This window comes from Dendrobium catenatum, unplaced genomic scaffold, assembly GCF_001605985.2.
Source record: "Dendrobium catenatum unplaced genomic scaffold, ASM160598v2 fragScaff_scaffold_725, whole genome shotgun sequence".
Taxonomy (NCBI): Eukaryota; Viridiplantae; Streptophyta; class Magnoliopsida; order Asparagales; family Orchidaceae; genus Dendrobium; species Dendrobium catenatum.
This window is the reverse complement of record NW_021319187.1, coordinates 522,429-548,186: the sequence shown is the minus strand read 5'-3', so window position 1 is coordinate 548,186 and position 25,758 is coordinate 522,429. Positions and strand designations below refer to the sequence as shown.

The 25,758-nt window shown below is 37.5% G+C and overlaps 1 protein-coding gene across 3 annotated transcripts in view; it reads left to right on the top strand.

Moving 5' to 3' along the window:
- LOC110097002 (zinc finger CCCH domain-containing protein 25) overlaps window positions 1–22,246 on the top strand; it is a 30,559-nt gene extending 8,313 nt beyond the window's left edge. For all 3 annotated transcript variants that reach the window (XM_020823199.2, XM_020823200.2, XM_020823201.2), the window contains exons 4-6: window positions 5,699–5,808; window positions 5,912–6,099; window positions 21,848–22,246. In XM_020823199.2, the coding sequence (XP_020678858.1) occupies window positions 5,699–5,808; window positions 5,912–6,099; window positions 21,848–22,027 (478 nt within the window). In that variant the 3' untranslated portion in view covers window positions 22,028–22,246. The remainder of the gene's footprint in view (window positions 1–5,698; window positions 5,809–5,911; window positions 6,100–21,847) is intronic.
- The last annotated feature ends 3,512 nt before the right edge of the window (window positions 22,247–25,758 follow it).

The window sequence follows — 25,758 nt, the reverse complement described above, 5'->3', positions numbered from 1 at the left end:
ACAATCTTCTTTCTATTTATCATCTAAACAAAGACAATAACATTACCATTTCATTTGATGCTTCTGGTTTCAACGTCAAAGATATCAATACAAACGAAACCTTACTACAGGGCCCAAGCTGTAATGGGCTCTACCCAATCCCAGCTCCCCCACGCATCCCTCAACAATCTGCCTTCTCAGCCATAAACAATCACCAAGCTGCAGCCGTTTGCCATAACACTTGGACATGCCCGCACCCGAACCATGACAACCATCTCTAACACCAACAAACAGCTCAACATACCTATCCTCTCTGCTTTATGTTCAGCATGTAAGGTCTTTAAAGGCCATAAACTAAAATTTCGGAATTCTAGTTCCCGCTCTTAAATGCCATTAGAACTTATCCACTCAGATGTATGGGGCCCATCCCCAATCACCTCACATCAGGGGTTTCGATATTATGTCATTTTTATAGATGATTTTTCTCATTTTGTATGGATTTTTCCTATGACATGTAAATCAGAGGTGCTATCAATTTTTACCACATTTCATACTATGATCGAAAAATAAATACCATACCAAATTAAACAATTTCGGTCAGATGGTGGAACAGAGTATATAAACAGAACCTTACAAGCATATCTACAAAAACAGTGCATTATTCATTATATTTCATGCCCCTATACCCCGGAACAAAATGGCATTGCTGAACGCAAGCACTGACACCTCATTGAAACAACAAGAACCTTATTAAACACAACATCTTTACCTTACTCATACTGGCCAGATGCAACAATAACTGCCTATTACCTAATTAACAGACTCCCATCCCATACAAACCGCAATAAATCCCCACTACAACTCTTATACAATAAAACCCCTGGCTATTCCATTATAAGAACCTTTGTATGTGCTTATTTCCCGTGCATTCCTCCACACAACCGATACAAATTGGCTCCCTGAGCTACCTCATGCATTTTTTTGGGATACTTCAAATCTCACAAAGGGTACAAGTGCCTCAACCTAACCCACTACAGGAAAATCAATCATTTCCGGAGGCATTTTCTGGCGGAAAATGGTCTTTTTTTCGGCGGTTTTATAAATTTCCGACGGCTTTCCGACGACAAATTTTCCACCAGTAAAAGAGGCGTCGGAAAAATATTTACGGCGGTAAAACCGCCGGAAAATATTTAAAATTAAATTAAAAAAAAAACATTGCCCAAGAACCTCCGCCCTGCCCGGCTGCCCATTGCCCGAGCTGCACTGCCCGTTGCCCGGTCGTTCTCCCGCCTTGACCGCCCGAACTCCCGCCCTGCCAGCTGCCCGCAGGACGGTCTGCTCGAGCTGCCCGCCCAGAAAGCCCGCTGCCCGCCTGGACTCCTACCTGCACTGCCCGGCTGCATGCTCCCTGCCCAGGATTCGAACCGGGTCCCCTCAGTTTTGCTAAGTCCCAACCACTATGTTAACATTGAAAATGTGTTAAACTTTATATTATAATTTATTTAAACTATATCTTATTAAAATTATGATTAAAAATTAATAAAAAAATAAAATATTAAAGTTAATAATTAATTAAATATGTTATTTTATTAATACTTAATTAGACTAAGTTATTAAATTAATAATATATTAAAATAAATTAAAAATTAGGTAAAATAAACCAAAATTATTAATTTATTAAATTAATTATTAAAAGCCGCCGGAAAATCGACGGAAGATCCGCCGGAAAACCGTCGGAATTTTTTCTAAAATTTAGGCCGCCGGAAAGCAGACGGAAAAATATGCCGCCCGCAAGCCGCCGGAAAAATCCGCCGGTAATTGACGATTTTCCTGTAGTAACCACCAACCACATAACCGTTTCAAGACATGTAAACTTTCATGAGACCACATTCCCATTTGCCCAAGCTGCAATAACATCACCACCCAAACTCCTCCATCCAATCCTTTGCTTCTCACACTCACAACCTAACTCAACACCATACCTTCCACACATATTACCCCTTCCCATCACACTACAAACCATGAATCACAAACCACCACTCCCACAAACCCTTCACCCAATACCCTTACCTCCACTTCATCCTCCTCAACTCCCCACCCATCAATACCACCACTAGTATCCAGTCACCCAATGATAACAAGGCTTAAAACGGGATCCCTCAAACCAAAGACAATCCTAAACCTACTTCATCAACATTCCCAGAATGATAACCACCTACCTCAAGACCCAACTACATACCATGAGGCATCCAAACATCAACACTGGAGACAAGCAATGGCCACATAATTTCTTGCATTACAACAGCAAGTAATATGGACTCTGGTCCCACCCCCATCAAACACTTCCATTCTTGGTTGCAAATGGACAAACAAAACCAAATTCCACTCCAACAACTCCATAGCCACAAACAAAGCACGATTGGTAGCTCAGGGGCACAAACAATAATATGGGATCAACTACCTGGAAACTTTTAGTCCAGTAGCCAAATTCCCAACCATCTGGTTATTACTTACAATTGCTTTCAACATAAATTGGGAAGTCCACCAGCTAGACGTAGCCAATGCCTTTTTACATGGCTAATTGACAGACAACGTATACATGAAACAACCTCAAGGATATGAGAGCGCTCAACACCCGAACCACATTTTCCTTCTTCACAAGGTGATCTATTGACTTAAACAGACCTCCAGACAATGGTTCACAACTTTTTCAATATTTCTACAACAAATTGGCTTCCACCCAAGCAAAGCAGACCCCTCTCTACTCATACTCTCTCAAGAAGATATATCTACTCACATACGTTGACGACATCTTACTCACAGGTAATAATAACTCTCTCATCTCCAGCATCATATTGAAATTGCATAAAACATTTGCCATGAAACATTTAGGTACAACCAATAATTTTCTTGGCATCAACATCACAACTCATGACCAATCCCTATTTCTCTCTCAAACTCATTACGCCACATCCATACTCAACATAGCAGGCCTCAACCTTTGCAAACCTCTATCCAACCCCTCATGCACAAAACCCCCACAAAATATACTGCCTGACCTTATTCTCAACAAGCCCCACACATACCGACAACTCACGGGCTCTCCACAATACCTCACCATCACAAGACCAGACATCGCCTACCATGTGAACCTACTTTGCCAACACATGCATAACCCACAACCATATCATTCATACCATCTTAAAAGGTTACTCTGGTACATCAAAGGCACAAGCAACTATGGCATATCAATTTCCTATGGATCACTTCAACTCCACTCATACTCAGATGCAAACTGGGCGAGCAACACCGACACAATGAAATATACATCAGGATACTGCTCATTTCTCGACAACACACCAATCTCATGGAGCGTCTAGAAACAGCATACTGTTGCAAGAGCATCCACGGAGGCAGAATACAGAGCCTTGGTCGCGGCCATCACAGACATCATATGGCTACACCAGCTACTACAAGACTTCAAAGTACCCATCTTGCACCTGATAGACCTCCACTGCGACAACATCTCAACCATAGTATTAGTTAACAATCCCGTCTTCCATGCAAGGACGAAACACATAGAAATCTACCATCACTTCATTCGACATCAGATCTACTCTAACATCATACAAGTTCTGCCGATCAGCACCTAGGATCAGATCGCCTACATCCTCACAAAGCCTCTCTCCACAACGCGTTTCCACCAGCTTTGCGCCAAACTGAAGGTTCACATAGATCCTTCAGCTTGACGGGGGATAAAAAGGACAGACGAGTTCCTCCACAAGAACGAGACTCAACAAATCACATGGCTCTTGTAATCCAGACCATCCATTTGTAACAGACGGAACAAATCACGGCTACACACCTGTATACACAAAGCATTATAAATACACATGTACATCAGACATAAGGACACGAGAGTAACGACATAGCAGATGCATTAATTCTATTACAGTGTTTTCACAAAATACTTTTCTCTTTGCTCGTTTCTTTAGTTTGCTTTAAATAGGTAATTTTTCTAGGGTTATAAATACACCTAGCGAAGTAATGTCCATTGAGCGCTCTCTTTATAAAGATGCTAGTTAGAAATATAAGGTGGGTTTATGCTCAACAAAGACTTCTCAAAATGTAATATTATCATAACAATTATTTCTTTTTATTGTATTTCATCAAATAAACTGTATTTTGAAACTCATTCTAAGTTTTATGGAAAAATTTTGCACTCTATGGTTCAAGATTTTCATTCCAGGAGTTATTTATATGGAAGGGTTGCGTGATTTTAGGAGTTGAAAAGAATGATGTGTAAATAGATCAAGCTTTTTGTGCCTTATGAATTTTTTATTAATCTCTGGAAATAATAATGAAGACTTTGGAGATTGTACCATTGGTCTTTCTAGGTGTGACAAGTTATGATTTCTGAAAATTAATATGGCTGATTCTTTTGCAAAATACAATAGTTTGGTGGAGGTCAGTACTTGCTAGTTGAAATCTTATTTCCTTTCACGGTTCATTTTTTTGGTTTGTTACTGACTTGTCAACAAAGGTTAGAAAAGTAGCAACTTTTCTCTCCACAATCTCTGTTATGCTGTCTTAAGCAAAAATATTGGAAGTTCTTGCAGCTTTTCACACCCATAGAGTACTCGTTTGTTTTGCATCAGTACATCCTATCACAGAGTAAGTGAGAAACCCAATCAAATGTTGCTCTAGTCATGAGTTTCTAAGGGGCTGTTTGGGATCACTATTTTTTTTTGTTTTGCTTTATTTATGTTTTGATTTGAAATAACATATATTTGGATCTTAAAAATGTATTATATTTATTTTTATTTGATGGTGGCAGTGGTGGTTGCTAGTGGAGATCGTGGTCAAAAGAAGTCAACGACTGTGGGTTATAATGTTCGCCAGCAATGGGTTGAGGCATTGGTAGGTGGTCAGTTGAGGTGATAGGTGCTGGCCGATGACCAATGATGAGGGTGGCCAGCGGTGATAGTGGTGGTGGTGGTGGCTAACTAGTGGCAACTGATGGTGGGTGACAGTAATGGTCAACAGTGGGCACGAGTTGATGAATGGCGGTGAATTTTTTTTAAAAACACTCAAGACACCTAAAAGTTATTTTGAGTATTTTTAAAAACTATGTGATATATTTTTAAAACAATAAATAAAATCATATAAAATATACATCAAACGAACATGTTTAAAAAAAGAAAAAGAAAAAAAAAAGTGATCCCAAAAGGCCCTAAAAATATGGCTGTAACATGGCAGAAATTGATGAAGTGGATGTGGATAAACGCTTATCTACTGCATTTCATCGTATAAATCCTTATTTCAGAACTCATGGGTGGAATATTTTGTAGGGAACAAATTTCATATCATGATTTCAAGATTTTCATTTATCCGTTATGTATATGTACCATATTCTGCACAAGTTATATATTAATGCTTAGAAAGATTTTTATTGAGAGATTTAGCTTTGCATTCTTTTGTTACTTTGAATTATTTTCTGTTCAATGTCCTGTTTAGAATTCTAACTGATCAATGCATCTGTTTTGATTTTTGGTATGATCCACGAGTAGTAGTTTTGCTAGTGTTATGGTGAATTCCTCTGTAACTTTTAACTACAAAGTGGTATTCATGGTAAATTTATCATTGTTCTTTATACATTTTATTTTCCTTAAAACAAATGTCATAGTCGGTTTTTTCTGATAATTAAATTGATTCTTAGGTATGGAGAAGTTGTGGATGTTAATCTTGTTAGGGATAAAGCCTCTGGAAAATCCAAGGGTTTTGCCTTCCTTGCTTATGAAGATCAAAGGAGCACAATTCTAGCTGTAGGTTGGTCATCTTGAATTTATTCCTTTACTTACCCACTGGCGCATTGGAAACATTATTTTCATTAAAGAATGATCAACATTGTGTATTATTTTGTCTTATGTAGATAACTTGAATGGTGCTAAGGTTCTTGGTCGAATTATAAGGGTTGATCATGTTAACAGTTATAAGAGAAAAGAAGAAGAAGATGAGGAAACAGAGAGAGAGAAGAGAGATGCCCATGGAATTTGCCGTTCTTTTCAAAGGGGCGAGTGTAATCGTGGATCTTCTTGTAAATTTTCTCACGATGAACAAGTAAGTTTATATTGTTTTCTCCCTTTTCTCTTTGAATCTATTTCATTCATTGTTGGTTTTTTTTTGTACAAGTTATGGGAAACATTATAATCTACTAATGTTGTTGGGCTGACTTTATAAATTATTATTTCGAGGTCAATGATGCTTGTGAAAGTTCGGTAAAAGTAATAAATTTTTTTAATCATAGAGGACTTTTTTCTATGAAAAACATTTAGTCGTATGATGTTGATCCTTATATTTATTCTATGATCGATTTGATAAAAAATGACCGAATGATGGTTAATGGGCATAATGTCATGGAAATTTAGCTTGAAATGCATCGTTGCATGAAATTGGTTTGAAATGCCTTAATCAGAATGAAAATCATGGAACTATGACCCATTTTGTAAAACAGATTATGTTGACGCTTTTGGAACATTGAAATTACATAGAAAACGCACTTATATTGACCAATTTACTGTATGAAAATGAAATACAAAATTTACTCACACTTGAGACAATTACACAAAATTTGAGACGCATAAAAAAATGAAAAACTGCACTAGACTAAGAACGCACTTATAATTGTATTTCTTTTAAAAATTTAATAAAAATTCAATCAATCAGTCAATCTACAACAACCTTCTACTATCAAAACTTCAAAATCCCACTAACTTAATACCCATGCCCATCCATCAAGGCCGCCCCCTAGCCCTCTAATGTTATTAAGCCCCCTAATTTGACCCCTGCTCTCCCTTTTATCCCCCCTATTTCTCGTTATGCGCTGCGATATCTTTTCTCTATCCTGCTTGTGTACATCTCCAGCCTCAGCACGCACTTCTCTCATGTTGTTTTCCTCTCAGAACTTGCTACTTGCTCTCGCTTTTACCTCTTTCCTTCTTCACCTTTTGCCCCCACCCTAGTTCCTGAGACTGTTGATGAAAAAATGGCGAGGAAGTCACAGTAGGAATTTGTTGGAGAATGCTTTGATGGGACCAACGTGTGAAGAAAAAGAGTTCATGACATGTGCAATTGTCCACTGAGTGTATTTATTAAGGGATAATAGAGAAATCTGATATAAGATATCGTAGGATTTGAAGTTGTAATTTTTTCTTTTCAATAGTATTTAAGTTAAATCCTGCTTAAATCTTATCCAATTCTTATCACCGAATGCCTCATCCTCTGGCAAATTATTGGGTCAGGTGATCGGAGGCGAAAAATAAGTTCGGACATCCAATAAAAATTTGCCGCGTTATCTGCGCTTTTGACTTGCGCTTTTGACTTGTGCTTTAGTTGCGCTTTATTTGCGCTTTACCTGCGCTTTACTTGCGCTTTACTTGCGCTTTGCCTGCGCTTTGCCTGCGCTTTACCTGCGCTTTACTTGCGCTTTACCTGCGCTTAATTTAAAATAATATTTTATTAATATCCGGACCTATTTCCGCGTCCGGTCACCTGACTCAATAATTTGCCCATCCTCTGATGTTGGATACCTATGTTCCAAGCTCGATGCTGACAAATGCTAGCATCCACCACTTTATCTCAAGTCAACCATCAATCTCATCTTTGATAACACTGAACTACAACAACTTGCTCATCCTCTTCTAATTTCGGTGATATTTGTTCCAAGCTCAATGCCATCGGCCTTGCCTAATCCATGTAACCACGATAAAACCGCTAGCACTCTCTCTCATTGTAACTCTAACCCTATGTCGTTCACTCTTATTCTCTCTCTCTATCATACTCTTTCCACCCTCACCCTTTTTTCTATCTACATATAATTCTCTCCATTCTCTTTCTTTTTTTATGTATATATTTTGTTAAGAACACTGAGCATAAAAAAATCAACATAAAAAAGAAGAAAGAGAAAACATAAGAAAGAGAGAGAAATTGTGTTTGATCTTGTCACAAACTTGTTATCTCTCCACTTCAATTTTTGTCTACATCATCACGCACAAGTTAGTAATGTAATGCAAGCTCGCCACAATATATAAGTACTCATGCACATTGTCTTAACATAGTAGGGAAATCCAAACATATTGATGGCCACTGACCCACTAACCCACTAACCGCTCCACATAACTCCCCACGATCTCATAACCACCCACTCACGTAACTCCCTCACATAATAGGAGGCAGCCAAATCTCCCTCTCGCTCTCTATTCATTCACACTCAGGAGCCGAAGGAATTGAACTCACTTATTCTTTCTCATCCTCCCTCAGTCGAATGCAGTAGCCAAAGCCTCTGAGCCCTTCTTCGACTCAATTTCTTTGTGTCACTGGACTCTAGTTGAAGCAGCGCACGCAATAATCATCCCAGGAACCCTAGAGACCCAACTTCATTTTGTCTGTTCAATCTAGCTCGAGCTGTCTCGATCTCCTACGCCCGACCCCGTGCGACCTGATGCCTCTCCAGACCGACCCAATCTCCCACAACTTCAACCTAACTTGATCGATTCGTTAACGTCACTCTTTCTGCACTAAAATAAAATGTATACATTTCTATCTTTTTTATTTTAACGATAGGTATCCAAGACCCTCGTTCGTCGTATCTTTGACCTGGCCAGGAGAAAAAAAACAACGAGAATACATGAAAACATGCACCATCGTATCTTTGATCTGTCCGGGATGAACAAATGCAAGTGCCTACCTGATACTCTCCTACACGGGGGGGGGGGGGGAAAGGCCGACGGGGGGGGGGGGTAATGCCGGGAGGTTACCGAAATTTTAAATGGAAAAAAACCCCACATAATTAATAAAAAAATAATAGTAACAATAATAGAAATGAATAAATCATATATATTTAATTCAATATTTTAACCAAAAGAAAAAAAATGTTTGTCATTCCAAATGATTAATGGTTAACATACCAAATGGCATATACTCAAACTTTTTTTCTTTTTTAAATTAAAGGACCTTGCTATGATGAAAGGCCAACTGCATACAAAAGACGAGCATGCTTCTGAAGACCTTGGAAATTTAATTTAAATTCCATCCCTTGAAGTGACTGTCTCTTCAGATGACATTTCTACATCCTGTTGGAATTTAGACTTATTAAAGATGGGTTTTGAATCTACTAAAGATGGGGATAAAGATATTTCTTTGGCTATTGTTGATATTAAATAATTAGGCTCTGGCGACATCATTTAGAGATCATGCTCACCTTATTTTACCCGCTCTTTAGTAATTACAAACATTAGCCATACAGTAATTTATATGAACTTGATGGAACTATCAACTCTTCATCAGGAGAGTCTATCTTGCCCATAAATGCAGCTGTTAATCAGGCCCCTTCAAATGTGGGAAATAAAGTAGGCCTTAGCAATATGTACAAACCTGAAAAATTTTTAGACAGTATTGTGACTAATGATTTAAGTAGAAGTGATAAAGATGCAACTGTACATACAAAGGAGTGAAACTTCATTATATATATATATATATATATATATGGAATGAGTTAATGTTACTAGCTGATAACTTATCTAGGATAGTCAGTGGCAATGAGGCCAAAAAGCTTCTGCTGCACTTTCAAGATCATAGATTTCACAAAATACCAATCAATCTAGGTTTTCCTTTGCTAGGCTAGAGGATCATGTCAAATTAATTGAACCTTCTATAAGAGATATTGAAGCTATGAAGAAAGGTATTATGTTAAAAGTTTCACAGGCCAATGGTCTTCAAAATGGTTCCACAGGCCAATGGTCTTCAAAATGGTTCCACAGGCGATGATTTTTATGGCTTTGACCTCAACTATCTCGAGTACCTACTGAGATGGTTGGAATAATAAATAATCCAATATTGCTACGAGATTGACTAATAGCATGAAGATGAGTCTTTTGGGCCAAATAACCCTTATTTTGGTAGAGCTGAATATAAATTTTACATTCCATGTTTAGGAAATATATACAACATAGCATTTGGCATGTAATTTTTGTTTGATGTCTTGCAACATTATATTTTCCATAAGCATTGTAACAATGGAGATGGCTTGATTTATGATGCATGCAAATCAGATCTTATATGCTATTCGTATAGATATGTTTCCCAATCTAGAGAAAATTAATACACTGAAAGCCAAAACTAGTGTTAAATTCTCTAAGGAATTAATAGTCTCATAATTCATTAAGATTCTGCACTCAAAGATAGAAAACTTGGTTTATATAGAGATCAATGGTTGATTAGTCATTCACTTAGCACTCATACAATATATTATTGCATGGTGGAAGCCTTCTAAAGACCAAAATATGTGTAATCATAATAGGTTGTTCCTTTTCTAATGGCAAGAGACAATTTTTGGATTGAATTATTAGCAAGAAGGACCATTGTAGATTCCTTACAATTGCCAAAAGTTTCTTGGAAAAGCAAAGGTTGAAACTACTAGATTACTTCATTACATGTCTGACAAAATACAACCAATCTAAACAGCATTACTCGTCGCTCAAACGGGTTCCAATTCACTAAACTATTTGTCCTACACAAATAACCTTCAATGTCTTGATCATCATGTACTCTATTTATTTAGCTTGCTTCATCGGTCGGCCCAATCAAATCAACAACAAGAAATCCCAAGTATTGAAACTTTTGGGTTGGTGTTCTGCATGTGCTCCGATCTTTACGTTAAGCTCGCAAATGCGAGATCTTAGAATGCTTTGTGAATTTGTTAAAAATGCTCAAACACTTCAATGATAAATATACTGAAAGGAAATTTTAACCGGAAAGAGCTATTTAATTTTAAAAATGCCCTTAAAACTCTAAAATCATTCCGTCATAACCTAAACTTAAATCTTACTAAAGTCTAAATCCTTAAACCTAAACCGGTCACCAAAAACTTAAAATCTTGCAATAGGTTGTTGATGATGATGAATTGATGAATAACTTCAGCTCACAATGAGCAGATGTCTTATAGAATGTTTACTACAATTTTGATATGCCTTGGAAGTAAAATCAGTGAAGAAACAATAGAAATCTACATGATTACTTGAAGCAATTGTTGATTTGGGCTTATCCTTCAAAGCCAAATAACAAGATACAAGTGAGCTGCAATTAGAGGGTAGATTGACTCTCCCAAAAACCGTAGACGTCGCTAAGAGCCTCCAAGAAAAGAACTACAACAGAAAATCAAAACATACATACATAATAAAAATAAACAACATAACTCGCCCTAAATAAGCTCTCCCTACTTCCTCCCCAAAATAACCCTCTTGCCAATTAATTCCCTCACATATTTGAATTCAAATAAGATATCTCTCATTATTCCTTCTCCTCCTAACATAATAAATTATTACTTTCTTGGGTCCCACAAAAGGGGCCAAAACCCCCTCCACTATATAAGTACACCCCCCCCCCCACACACACACAAATAAAAAAACCCTTATCCTCAAGATGGAAGGGTGAAAATTGCTTCTTGATCTCCTAATATGGCTCCCTTCTGGCTTTATAATCCGATAGGTCCATCCATCACACTAGGAACTCCTTTGCTCCTGTCGTCCTGACCATGACCCCATAACCTCCATGGTTTCCAGAATCACTTGCATATCCTCAGTCAATGTCGTAGGTTGTCAGGGCGAGGATATGTGATCTGTGATAGCTTGACTCAGTTGTGATACATGGAATATCGGGTGTATCGATGATGATGCTAGTAACTTCAACACGTTTTATCACCTCATAAGGCCTGAAGTAATGTGGGGATATCTTCTAATTTTTCCTTTTGGCTTTTGTCTTCTATCGATATGGTCTCAGTTTCAAATAAATTCTGTCCCCGGGTTCGAATTATACTTATCGTTTGTGTTCATCTGTCTTATTCTTCATAGGTTGTTGTTCTATCAGTATATGCCCTTTGAGTTCTGCTAATATCCTATCCTTCTCCTCCAACTATTCATCTGCATTGGATACCGGTGTAGTTCTCTGCCCGCAGTGTATAAGATGGGGTGTGTCCCTCCTATAAAAACACCGTGCCGTAGGGATTGTTGACAAGGATGTTAATCAAGCTCCTGCTCTTCATGTCAGACCATCCATCTGACATAATGGTAACACCAGTCTCAATCCATGTCCGTTTAATCTCATTAATGCTCCGCTCTGTGTTCTGCAGCAACTCCTTCAAAATTCATGTTCGCAACTCGTACATAGATGGTCCTTCAACCCTCTCCCATACAACCCTACAGACCGCAGCATATTGAAGTAGGCAGGCGATGTCGTAACATTAAATGGTATGACATTCTAAAAAAAAAACCTCCCAATGTCCATACAAACCTGTCGCCGACCCTCTATGGTACCAGCCGCAGGCGTCATCTCTGCTTGTCCTTTATCCTCTCTTGGATTAGTCATATACTGATCAATAGGACCCCGTGCACCTCTATTATGTATAGTGGAGGAAGAGCCATTTCCACCCTCGCTCCTGAAGCAAGCACCATGTTCGACCCTTTCATCAAATTGCTCATGTTGTAAGTGTTTTGCCGTGGTAGTTTTCTTCATGTAAGCAATTATTTCATCCTTTACATTTTCCGGCACTTTTGCGTACTGTGCTATGTTCTTATGAAAGCATGATAATTGTTCTTTCATGCGGGTTACTCCGCCCTTCTCCACTTTCTCACAAAAATTGCATTTTAAATACACATACGTCTTCTCGCCTCCTCCGACGTCAACTTTCACACTATATTTCCAAGAAGGGTCACGCCGCAATGACGTATTCCCCTTTTCTTTACCTCTAACCATGTTTCTTAAAGCAAAAATTCAAAAACACAAAAAAAATTAAAAAATAAAAAACCCTAGATTTTCTTTCACTTGAAAACTCTAACCCTAAACTAAAAAAATACCTAAAATCGATTGTGGAGTACTCCTAGAAGGCGGCCGGACACTTCAGCTTCGCCGGAGAGAGGCGACGCCGGCGGGAAGGGAAGCTGACGGGTGCGGGAAGCTCTCTGTTTCGCAAACTCAGCCTACGAGAATGAAAGTTTCGGGATAACTGGGAGCTGTGCGGGATCAAGGAAGAAAAAGTCTTCATTTTAAGTGGGTGGGGCCGTTTCTATGAGGCGTACGCCTCTGTCAGAATTGCGCAATTGCGCCTCTGAGGCAGGCTCGCCTCAGTCCAAGTTAGGCGTACGCCTTAGCCAGGAGAGGAATTACGTATGCCTCGAGGCGGTTTTGGGTCAAATTGCGCAGAGGCGTGCCTCAAGGTGCGCCTCTTATTGCACAATTTTAAACAGAGCTCCCTCCAAACTATGTAACTCCTCCAAATAGCCTCCGCCAGCCAACTGTATATCCCTCACCATCGTTTTAAGAGAAACCATGGATTTGGATAGTCCCGCATCTCCCTTAATCACCACCTTCTTTCCTTCTACTATAAACTCCATTGTGAGTGCTCCCGAATTCACTTTGATGTCTCTTAAAGTTTGAATCCATTTCATCTCCATGATAACATCTGTACTCCCGTGCTCTAGTGGAAGAAAATCTTCCCTCACTTGAATCCCCTGGATAGTCAGTCGCACTCCTTTGCAAATCCCCTAGCCTTTCTCCACCTTCCCCGTACAAATCATCATCTAATAACAACTGGTATCCACCAATCTCACTCCCAATTGGTCGACGACCTGGGTGGAAGTGAAATTGTGAGTAGCCCCATTATCAATTAGCACCACAATCTCCTTGTCCTCTATCTCTCCCTTCACCTTCATGGTATGATTCGTAGTGAATCATATCATCGAGTTCAGGAAAACCTCAACTAGATCCAAATGCAACTTCTCATCCATTTCCTCCCCTGTCTGATCCTCACCCCCTCAGTTTCCTCGCATCGTAGATGGTGAGAACCTGAAGAGTTCGGTCCTTGCACCGATATCTTAGCGTGTACTTTTCATCGCACCTGCCCTTAACCCTCTTCTCCTGCATCTCTTTCTCTGTCAGACGCTTAAAATTTCCCCCACTTCCTCCTCTTGTCTTCTTCTTGGTGGCCTCTCGACTCCCTCCTGTTGCAGGACCTTTAGGTGCTAGATGGGTGGTCGTCATTCTATAAGTCCCCCATGTGTTGCTACTCCTAGCCCCCCTCTCCAGATTCCTGTGATTTTCTACCAGTTATGCAATCTTCATGGCCTCCCCCAAGTCACGGGGCATCAAAACCTTCACTGCTGCTCGGATCTCCGCCTTCAAACCCTTCATGAAATTTTCATCCAATACTGTATCTGAGAGTTGCTCCACCCTTCTAGCTAGGTACTCAAATCGCTTCCGGTAGTCTGCTACTGATCCCTCCTATGTCAGAGCAAAGAACTGCTTATAGTAATCTCCTCCCCGGTCAGTTTGGAAATGTTCTATTATGCAGTCATTGAATTCCCTCCAGTTCTTGATAGGCCTCCTTTGGTCTCTCCACTGATACCACAACATGGCTTTTCCTTCCAAGCACAAGCCCGCTGCTGTTAGCTTCTACTCATCCGTTTGCCAATTGACGGCGAAGTATCGCTCCACCTTATAAATCCACCCATACGCATCTTCTCCTTCGAATATGGCATCTTCAACTTCCTCACCTTCTGGTCGCCATCATTCCCCTTGATTCTTCCATAGTTTCCCCTCTCCCAAGTGCTAGGCCCTCCCTATGTTTCCCAGTCTTCTCTTGCCCTACCATAGCCCAAATCTCCTTTGAAATTCCACCTTCTTTCTTCAAAATCAGCACCTCGGTAGCCATAGTATCCCTCCTGGCGCTCCCCAAATCCCCCTCCTCTTTCTTCCCTCTGGATAGGCTCCAGATGGGTCTTCTTCTTTCTCCTTCCATGATTCCCACCTTATCTTCCTCCCTACGAATTTCAGAATTTGTGTTTTTTCCTTCCATCCCGTCTGCCACTGAAGCCGTCGTTTGGTTTTGAATTTCCAACATTTTCTTCATCATGTCTCGGAAATCGGTGACTTGTCCCTCCATGGAAGAAATTCCTCCACCGTTGTTTTGATTTGATTCATCTCCACTTCAAGCCTTTCCTCCAAGGCATCCACCTTTTTGGCCGCCATCACAATTCAGAGTTTGTAGATTAAAAAAATTTGAATTTTGGAGTAAAAAAACAACAACTTCCTCCTTTTTCGGGCAAAATATTGCTGTTGGAATTTGCCGAAAATAGCCCTCCACCAGTCCCAAGACTTGCTTTGATACCAACTTGATAGGAAATACTTGAGTTCGCAAGTAATCCTATCGGATCTACTTGAGTTCGCAAGCAAACCTAACAATAATCGATAAAAATAGTGAGAAAACGTAGAAATCGTCGTGGAAGAACAATTAAACGATAACAAATTCTTATAGAAAACAAAGGGAAACAAGAACAAAGCAAGATACAAGAGATACTCAATTCGAGAGGAGGATCGTCTCTCCCAAATCTCTAGACAAGAGAGTCTAGAGCCCAAACGCCAAGAAACCCTAATTTCAATCAATCAAAATCTAATCTCTCATAATCCCTCTCATTCCGTTTAATACAAGATCTTTCCTAATTTAATTTCCCTTCGAAGCCCTAACCGCTATTAACATCAGATTCCTCCTTTAACAAACTAATAAAAGGAGGAACCTTATTCATACTAATGTCTTCCCAAATAAAAAAACTAAAGAGAACATAGTTAGCACATAAATCCGCTAACTTATTATAATTCCTATCTATACAATTAAAAATCAGATGATTGAAGTCCTTGATAAAAAGTAAGATCTTCCATCCCCTAACCACCTCTTCTAATTACATCTTGAAAAAATTTAATGATATTAGCATTGTCACCTTCAATGATAATCCCCTTATAATTGAATATCCAATCTTTAATAACATCCTTGAGAGATTGAATAGCTAGAAGCTCCAATCGAGAAACATTCCAATGAACACAAGCATGTCCAAACGCCAGAAGAAATCTTCCTTTGTAGTCTCAAAAGACACCACCAATTCCAGCTATATACGACGGTAGTGAAGATGCGTCAACATTAACTTTGATCCAATTGGGTGGAGGAGGATGCCAATGATTATCCAACAACCTAAAAGGCTGATTAACACCCCATTTACCTGAATTAAAACTAACATTAAATGCAGAAATTGTAGCATAGCTCGCAACATTAGCAGCAATGACCATTGAGCTTTCATCATTTCCTTCGTGAATCAACTTATTTCTCACTTTCCATGAAAAGAAAACAGCATTGCAATACAATTTGAATAACAAAGTATTCTATAAAGACAACCACTTACAACAGTCTTCGAAAGAAAGAAAGGATGGAATCCTAAAGCCCCATCTATTTAGAAGTTGAAAAACTTCTAACAGCTTCTTACATTTGATTGCAACTTGTTCAATGTTTTCAATCTCATTACAGCTTCTAGGACAACCATTTTTCCTTTGCAATCTCCTGTATGACGAGAATTGATATGTAGGAATAACATTATTGAAAACTCTCCATCGGAATGCCTCCATCCGTGGGATAAGCATAGCCTTTTAATCCATTCCTAGATTTGAACATGAGAATTATCATGAACCAATGCTTCAAATGTTAATGCTTAGTTCCATCATATCCTCACCCAATTACGACAACATTTGAATTTGACAGATAAGTTTCACAAGTTTAATTCCAAAGAACTTACTGACTTCACCTTCATTCCAGCAACCATCCGAAATAAACTTATCCACCGTTAATTCACTGCATTCTTGAGTCACAACAAATGTTGGCCAACTATTTAAACTTTTATCTAAAACCCAAGTATCCTCGAAGACATCAGTAGACTCACCATTATCAACGCTCCATCTAACTGTTGGCTTCAGAAATTTTCCTCCATCAGTGATAAGTTTCCAAGCGATTGAACCAGCCTTCTTTGATGTGCCATTTTCATACAGAGAGCCATATTTCAGAAAAATAATCTTATGCAACAAGGATTTTTTATCTTGAACATACTTCAAAGCAAGTTTAGCTCTCAAAGGCCCAACTTTGGTTAAACATGAATGTAGGCCGTGACCTCTCCACTTTGCTGGCCTACACATTACATTCAAATTCACATAATGAAGTCCAAATCTTCCATTCATCTTGTTCCAAATAAAACTTCTACACAACTTATCAATCTCATATAGAACACCTTTTGGGATCAGAGAATGTGTATAGTGAAATTTAGGATAAGAAAGCAAACCGATTTAACAAGAGTGATTTTCCCAGCTAAAGATATGAACTTGCCTCCCCAAACATTCAGCATCCTCAAGGCCTTACCAATAATGAACTGGAAATCCGCTCCTACAAGCCTCCTCAAGGCAATTTTAACTCTAATAGAACTTCTTAACCGATTTGAATCCCATAATACGAGAAAAAGCTCTTTTTTTTTTCCTTTTCTTTACAGATTTGCCAAACAAAATGCAAGATTTATTAACTTTTACTTTTTGACCTGTCCAACCACTGAAGTCATTTAAAATACCTTTTATCTCCTTTACTACCTTCATTTTAGCTTCTGAGAAAATAATAATGTCATTTGCATAGAGCAAATGAGAAATCCTTGGGCCATTTGAACACACAAGTACTCTAATTGAATCACCTTTTTGGATAAAAGCATTTGATAAAAGTTGAGAGCAAAGAATATATAAAAAAAGGCAACAAAGGACAACCATGACGGAAGCCACTCTCAGCATTTATCTAACTTGAAAGGTTGCTATTAATCAACGAAGAGAACCTTGGTTCTTAAACACATTCCAAAATCAGCTTAGAAAACATAGATGGGAACCCAGAATACTTCAAAGCTTTCACCAAAGTAGGCCATCCCATAGAATCATAAGCTTGCTCCATATCTATTTTGAATGAGACAAATCCTTTGGAAGATTTAGAGTACCTGAATTTATAAAATACCTCATGAGCAACCAGAACATGATCCAACATCGACCTCACTTTCAGAAACGCCACTTGCTCTTTTGAAATCAATTTAGGAATAATAGAAGATAAACTATTCAAAAGAACATTGGCAGCCACCTTGTAAACTGTATTGTACAAGCTAATGGGTCTGTAATTTGAAGGAGCCATAGGATTGCTCACCTTAGGGATCATTACAATTAAAGTCTCTTTCCAAATATAACTCATGTCCATCGTATAGAACTGATTAATAACATTCCATAAATCTTCTTTAATAATGCCCCAATAAGATTTGATAAAGGAGTAGGAAATACCATCATAGTTTGGAGTAATATTGTTGCCTGCCTGCTTGACCACAACCTCCACTTCTTCTAATGAGAAATCTCTATTCAACATCCTTATGTCATCTTCATCCAAACAATTCCACAAGGAAGGCCAACCTTCCAGTATACAGCTCCTTTCTTTCCATTTCTACTTAATGAAATGAAAAAAAACTTTATCAATTTGATTCTGATCCTCCACCATAGAGCCATTTTCATCTTTAATTTTAAAGATATATTTAGAATTTCTCCTTGCACTAGAAAATGCTTGAAAGAATTTAGAATCACAATCACCCTCAACCAACCATTTAACGTTTGCACGTTGTCTCCACCATGTGTTCAACCGAGCCAAAGTTGAATTGAGTTCCCCACCTTTGCTTTGAGAGACCAACTATCTTCTTCAACCGAAAGACCTCCATTATCTGCTTCTTTTACTTGTAGCTCCAAGATTTCCTTCAAAAGGCATTCCTTCAACTGAACTAAAGATTTAAGCTTAGCTTTACTCCAATAAAACAAAGCCTTCAAAGCTCTTTTGATCTTGTTGTTCAGTATATGAGAAAAACTTCCAACTGATTTTTTTCATCCGAACTCCTCTCACCACCGTAGTTGAAGCCGGGATAGAAGCCCAGACATCTTCAAATTTAATTGCTCTCTTAATCATACGATTGAGTTCCAGGAGATTTAATAAGATTGGGCAGTGATCCGATGCAACTCTAGCCAAATGCCTAACCATCATATGATGGGAAGAACTTAATGCAGCTGAATTAAAAAAACATCTATCCAATCTCTCTAAGATCCGATCAGCACCGGTCTTGTTATTACACCAAGTGAATTTTGGGCCAACACACCCAACCTACCTCATGAAAATCATTGCTAGCCAAAAATGACTTCATCTCTTTAGGTCTTTGGGAAAAAATAAATCCCCCCCCTCCCTTTGTCCTTAGAAAGTAAACAATTAAAGTCTACCCCACCACCATAGGCAAAGTCTTTGGAAGAATAAAATTCAGCTTCCCCCAAAGAACCCTCATTCTATAAACATCCTTATTCCCATATATAGATGCAATCCTCCATCTACCTTTATTAAGAACATCTAACTCTCCAATTACAAATTGGGGAGAAGATTCCAAAATATTAAATGTAGCCATACTAGACTTCCATAAACAAGAATGCCTCCTGAAAATCCTTCTGATGGAAGTTGGAAATAATCCCAATCAACACCAATTAACAAATTGACATCCCTTATATTAATCAAAGACAATTTTGTTTCCAATAATCCTATAAAAAAAGACACCATGATCATTCTCGAACTCCTTGAGATATAGAGAAGCTTTTCTTTTCCTAGCTTGTCTACAGTTCCAGAAAGCTATAGAATACATCATTGTCCAAGAGGGGAAGAGATCCCCACTTTATCTTTTTGTTCACCACCCACTCTCCTACTCCGAGGAGCCAATTTAATAGGACCCAATCCATTAAGTTGTTTAGAGCCTTTCTTCTCGACATTAGAAGACCACCTGCTTTGAAGCTCAAATCCCCATTCATCACCTCCATTTTCATCTCCATAGACCCATAACCTAATCCTCCATTATCAACCAAGATGCCAGGTGACGACATAACAACCTTCTCTGTGCAGACTATCTCCCCTTCATCAACCATATCATTTAAGACTTTAAATTTATTATCATCAATAGGAAGAATACAAGAATTAGAAACCATACCTCCATTTTTCGAAGCAAGCATATGCACAGGAAAATTCCTGAATTAAAGCTGAATATGGATTTGCACCTTCATATAGCACTCCTCCCAGCAATGGATATGAGTCAGCACTTCCGTTAGGCAACTTGACAACCTCAGGTTCCCTTTCAATTCTAGCAATCTCCATCGAGTCAATCCCCTTCCCACTATCCTCCTTCAAAGGACGGGATCCAGTTTTCCTGAAACCAGAACTTTTAAACCTTCTAATCCCATAATTAACATGAACCCCCGGTCCATACGCAACTTTACTTGCATCTCCATCAAATACAGCCCCATTAGCTGCTCTTGAGTTTCCCATCTCAGGTGGACTTACAATTTTATCCATATTTTCTGTTGGATTAGAAGCCTGATTTACCTCCAAAGCTTTGTCCATACAATTCTTCTTTAAGTGACCTATCTTATCACAATTGAAGCAGAAGTTAGATATCCTTTCATATTCGATTCTCTGAAGGAATCTACCTGAGCTTCCCTCCACCCAAACACCCAATGGCAACTTGCCATCCAACTTGACACGAACATGAATTCTTCCAAATTCCCTTTTCCCCCATTGAAATATGTTTCCATCAATCATATACGGCGTACCAACCATGGAAGCAATCCTGCATACATTAATTTCATCCCAACATTGTAATGGGAGATTTGGCATTATAATCCATACAGGAGCCGACAGCCCCTTCAAAGAGGTAGGAGAAAAGGATGGAGACCATCTATCCAATCCAATGATATGTCTATTAACATACCATGGTCTATTAGAAAAAACTGACTCCAACGTTTCTGGTTCATAAAACGCACATAGAACCCACCCCAGGTGAAATCTACCAAATTGAGACCATTGTCTTCACAACTCCATGCTAACCACATGAAAGGGAACATTCTCTCCAAATACTTTGATCTCCAACAGATTATGAAGCTTTTTTGAATTTTCCAATTCATTTTGTAAATGCAGCTTAACCACAGAACCATCCTCGGTAAAACAATCACCATAATCCATATCCATGACTTGATATTCGACTTCTTACTCCAAGAATTTTGCAACACATTGCTAGACGGTTGTTTGGGAACAGCTGGCCGATTATCAACTTTATTGCACTCACCCAGATCTCCTGATTCACAAATACGGTCCTTCTCCAGATCAGCTGCCGTCTGTCGATTGAACAAAATGAGCCCCTTCAGGTTTTTGAGTGCCAACAAAATTACAGCGATTAAAATACAACTTATCAGTTTCCGAGACATGGATCATCTTCAAACCAGTTCCAGTAGAATCCACAACTTTAGAACCAAACCTATCGGAATCCTCAGTCAGAAGTTTAGCATCTCCTAGTACATTCAAAGCCACCTTAGCACCAGAAGAAGAAGAAGCATCACTGTTTGATTTCAAATCAAATCTAGAATCTAGGAGAGGTCTAGATTTATTTGAAATTTTAACCAAGCTTTCGGCCAATATATTTTTCCCCTTATCTTCTATAGGTTTTTTAGAAGTTAACAAACTGCCTTCGTTGATGATCAAAGGCTTACCTGTCTTAAACTTCATCTTCCCATTTTGTACAAACCTTGAGCTTACGTCTCCAAAAGTAGGTGGAGACGAGACCGAAGTCGAATGAGACGAGAACAGAGCACCAGTATTTAATTTACTAAAATTTTTTCCTATAAGAGATGAGCATTTAACTTGCATTTAAACATAAAGTTCATCATGTAGTGAGCTTTGGCAGGAGCCACCAATGAAAAATGTAGTAATCGCTTAACTATTTGTAAGCTGATTTGGGATTTGATAATTTCGTTTTTTATTACGAATTCCTTAGACCATGCGTTCTCTGTCTTGTTGTTATGCATATATGTCCATCCTTACATATCATTCATTGATCAGAATTATTTTTTTATTGCGTTTCAGCTATGTGCTAACACTGGTTGGGGCGCTAAAGGTAGTGACAGATGGGGCCATGACAAGTATGCTGCTCCTCCAAAGAGCCACCTAAATTCAACAAATGATAAATTCAAAGTGGATGAATACAAACTTCGATCTCGTGGCAAAGACGGGAGACATTTTGATGCAGGGCACAAGATGATATGACCCCACTGACACTTCACATGATATGCACCAATCTCAAGCCTTGCATGCATCAGCATAAAGTATATTTTAATGTATTTATATATCTAGATTTAAATATTTATATTTATATGTGTTATATTCAAAATGTAAACATCACATTAAAAATATTATTAAACCCACCGCTGCTTGTCCGGGTGGTGAAGAGACGGCTGGGCAAAGCCTAGGTCCCTGATTCGAATCCCTTAGCAAGCAGTAAAAGTCTTAAGTGTTGGTCCGTATAAATTGGTGTGGGTTGCATGCTAGGTCGGCCGGGATTTTCACTGGCATAAGGACAGTGCTTCTTCGTAAAAAAAAAAAGTATTAATAATTTAAAATAAATATTTATTTCAGTAAGAACTGGGATACTAAAGTTTAATAAAGATGAACATAAAAATTTTGGTATTAAATATATAACTATTTTTTATAATACTCCTAAAATAAAGTAAAAAATAAATTAATAAAAAAGTGCATAAACTTGCTTATCTATTTTTATTTTTTTCATTTCATGGCTGTAAAAATATGAATTGAGATTTTAATGGCCATTTTTTTGATAAGTATGAATTAATTTTGGATATGATGAAAATTCTTCTTTTTCTCCATGAATTAAAAATTATGAAAAAAAAGGGAGCGCTTCCTATTCCATTCCTTTACCATTATTTTATATTGATATTTAGATAGGTTTTCTGTGATCTTAGTTTTCTGTAATTGTGATTTTTATATTTAAGTTTGTTGACTTTTAAATAATTTTTTTTTTTGAAAAATTAGAGGCAGTGGTTAAACACAACCAAAATCTATGTGAGATTTAAATTCAGAATCTTCTAATTGGGAGCAAAATCCTTAACCAACAAATTAATAAGAGCTGTATTTTTAAGTTTATTATGGAAATGAAATTATTCTGATGATATTACATATATAATTAGATGTTTACTGATTTATCTTGACTGATTGTACGGATTTTCAACTTTAAAGCAGCATCAATTGAATGATATGTTAATCAATGATTTTAGAAGATGTCTGACGAGATTAAAACGATGCACAGATATTTTTTGAATCATGAGTATCTTAGATAATTCTTTTAATATTTTAGCAAAATGATGGCTCAAACTCACTTTAACTAATAAAAATACCTAATATTAAAATTAAATTTTAATTTATTATATATGGTAAAATATAATCAAATTTATTTTAACTCATTCATATTCTTTAGATCATGTTATGACAATTGTAAATTAAAATTACTTGACATATGATCTTTTTTTTATTAATTGTTATTTAAATTATAATTAAAATGTTATTTAATGTAAATTTAGGTTAAAATTAGAAAATTACATTTTAATATAATTTATTCACATGAATCCGGAAAATAATTAAATTGTTAATAATTAAAAATTTAATTTATTTTTATAATTCAATTTATATTTTTATATAGTATTGCCACTTTATTACAATACAAATAACATTATATTTTATTTCACTTCATAAAGCTGAATTACTCATTATTAGGACTTGTTGGCCCTTGTTCCAGGACCTTGCAGAAGCATTCAAATTGGGTCAAGGGATGTCAAGAAGTTATGATTAAGTGTTGAAATGGGACATTTGTACAATACTATTTGGTTTATCAGTCGGGAACTTTGAGAGTGGCTTCTGTCAAGGTTGCCCCTTGCCACCTCTTCTATTCACATTGTTCTCAACTCCTTTTTAATGCTTTTGCTCAAACTTCTATTGGGATTAGCATTTGTCCGAATGGTCCACGGATATCACACTTATTATATGCAGATGATGTTATGATTTTCTCTAAAGCTAACAAGAAGGTGGCAATTGAGATCAAGGGCATTCTTTCCAATTTTAGTAAATGGATCGAGCAATGTATTAATATTAACAAATCTGTCATTCTTTTTTGGTAAGATTGTTAATAGAAGGAAAAAAAAGTCCATTACTCGTATTATGGGGTTCAAAGTAGTGAAAGAATTTTCTTATTTTGGTATAAAAATGGCTTTAAGAAGATTGGTGGGTGCTGATTTCCAATTCATCATTGAAAAATCATTAAGGATGCTCAATATATAGGGTAGCAAATTCATATCCTTGGCTGGCAAATTAAACTTGATTAAATCGGTTATTCTGTCCTACTTGAATTTCTATAGTACACGCTCTCTTGTTCCAATTCGTGTGCTTGAAGAAATTTGCAAATTGTGTAGGAGCTTCCTATGGAACAAGTCAAATGGAAGGTTGGGAATTCATTATGTTAGTTGGTGTGATTTGTGCAAGCCGTTATATTGGGGAGAACATGGTTTGTATTCCTCTACATCTAAAGTTGCTTCTCTTAGAGCTAGATTAGCTTGGCGGTTTTTACAAAATAAAGACTCTTTCCTACATAAAACTCTAGCTCCTAAATATGGCACCAAGGTTGAAGTTGAAGATAATAAGAAAAGTTTATCATCTTCATGGAAATTAATTTGTGATGGTGGAAAAGTTCTTATTCCTTTTATGAAATGGAATATTGCAAATGGACCATCTATTGATGTTTATAGAGACAAGTGGATATTCGATAGAAGCATCAACAAATGGCAAACTTTTGTTGTGCCTCAAGGTGATGAGGTTTTACTGTTGGAAAAATTTATTATAAACAAAAACTGGAATGTTGCTGAATTGCTGATGGTGTTTGGAAGTGAATTGGTGGAACTAATTCTACAAATCAATATTAAAACAACTCAACGGGATGATGAGTAGGAGCTGATTTTCCAAAATTCAGGGAAGACTCTTTCTGGACTGATTTTTGAATCTATGCAACAACCTTAATATGAACCCATATTTCAGAAATGGATTAAAAGAGCAAAAGTGAATCCTCGGGTAGAGGTGTTCTACTGGAGGCTATTTAAAAATGCAATCCCAACCTATCAGTTTTTAGCACATAGAAGATTGCAAATCAATGAAACATGTCCAAGATGCTGGAATGGTATTAAGGATGTGGAACATGTACTTTTCAAATGTATAAAATTGAAAGATAAGATTTCACTGTTAAACAAGTGGAGACCTGGAATTCTCGTGTTCATAAATTTTGAAGAATGTTGCTCTTGGATGGAATCAATTGCAAAACATAATGGTATGCTTCTCAACTTGTTTTGTAATGTTGTTTATCTTTCATGGAAGGCTAGGAACAAATTATTACATGATGGAGTTGTAGAAAGTGCAAATGCAATTGCTACAAGTGCCGTCAGCTTTTCTTCATTTTCTAAAATGGTTTTTAACATAAGCTTGGAAAGATGGGATGTTAATCAGTCTTTTAGGCTGTCTAATATTTGGCATCCCCCTCCATCCGATCGGTTAAAGATCAATGTAGATGCTTCACTTGTTTCTTTTTATAGAGCCGATATTGGAAGTGTGATCCATGACTGCAAAGGGGGGTTCTTATTGACTTTTGGTAAATCTTGCATACATTGGGACATTTCTCAATTGGAGCTTTTAGCTATCAAATCATTGAAAGAAGCCATCAAAGATTGGATGTTCAAATATAAGGGATCAATTATTGAAGGTGATAATTCGAATGTAATGAGGATTCTACATCACGCTTTTCTTGATGGCTTCAATGAGATGGAAGACTTGAGTTCATTAAAGAATTTAATTATGTCATCTTTAAATGTGTAGATAGAGGTAGCAACAAGTTAGCAGATATGTGTGCTAATCTTGCTCTTGTTAGTAATTTCATTTGGGAGGAT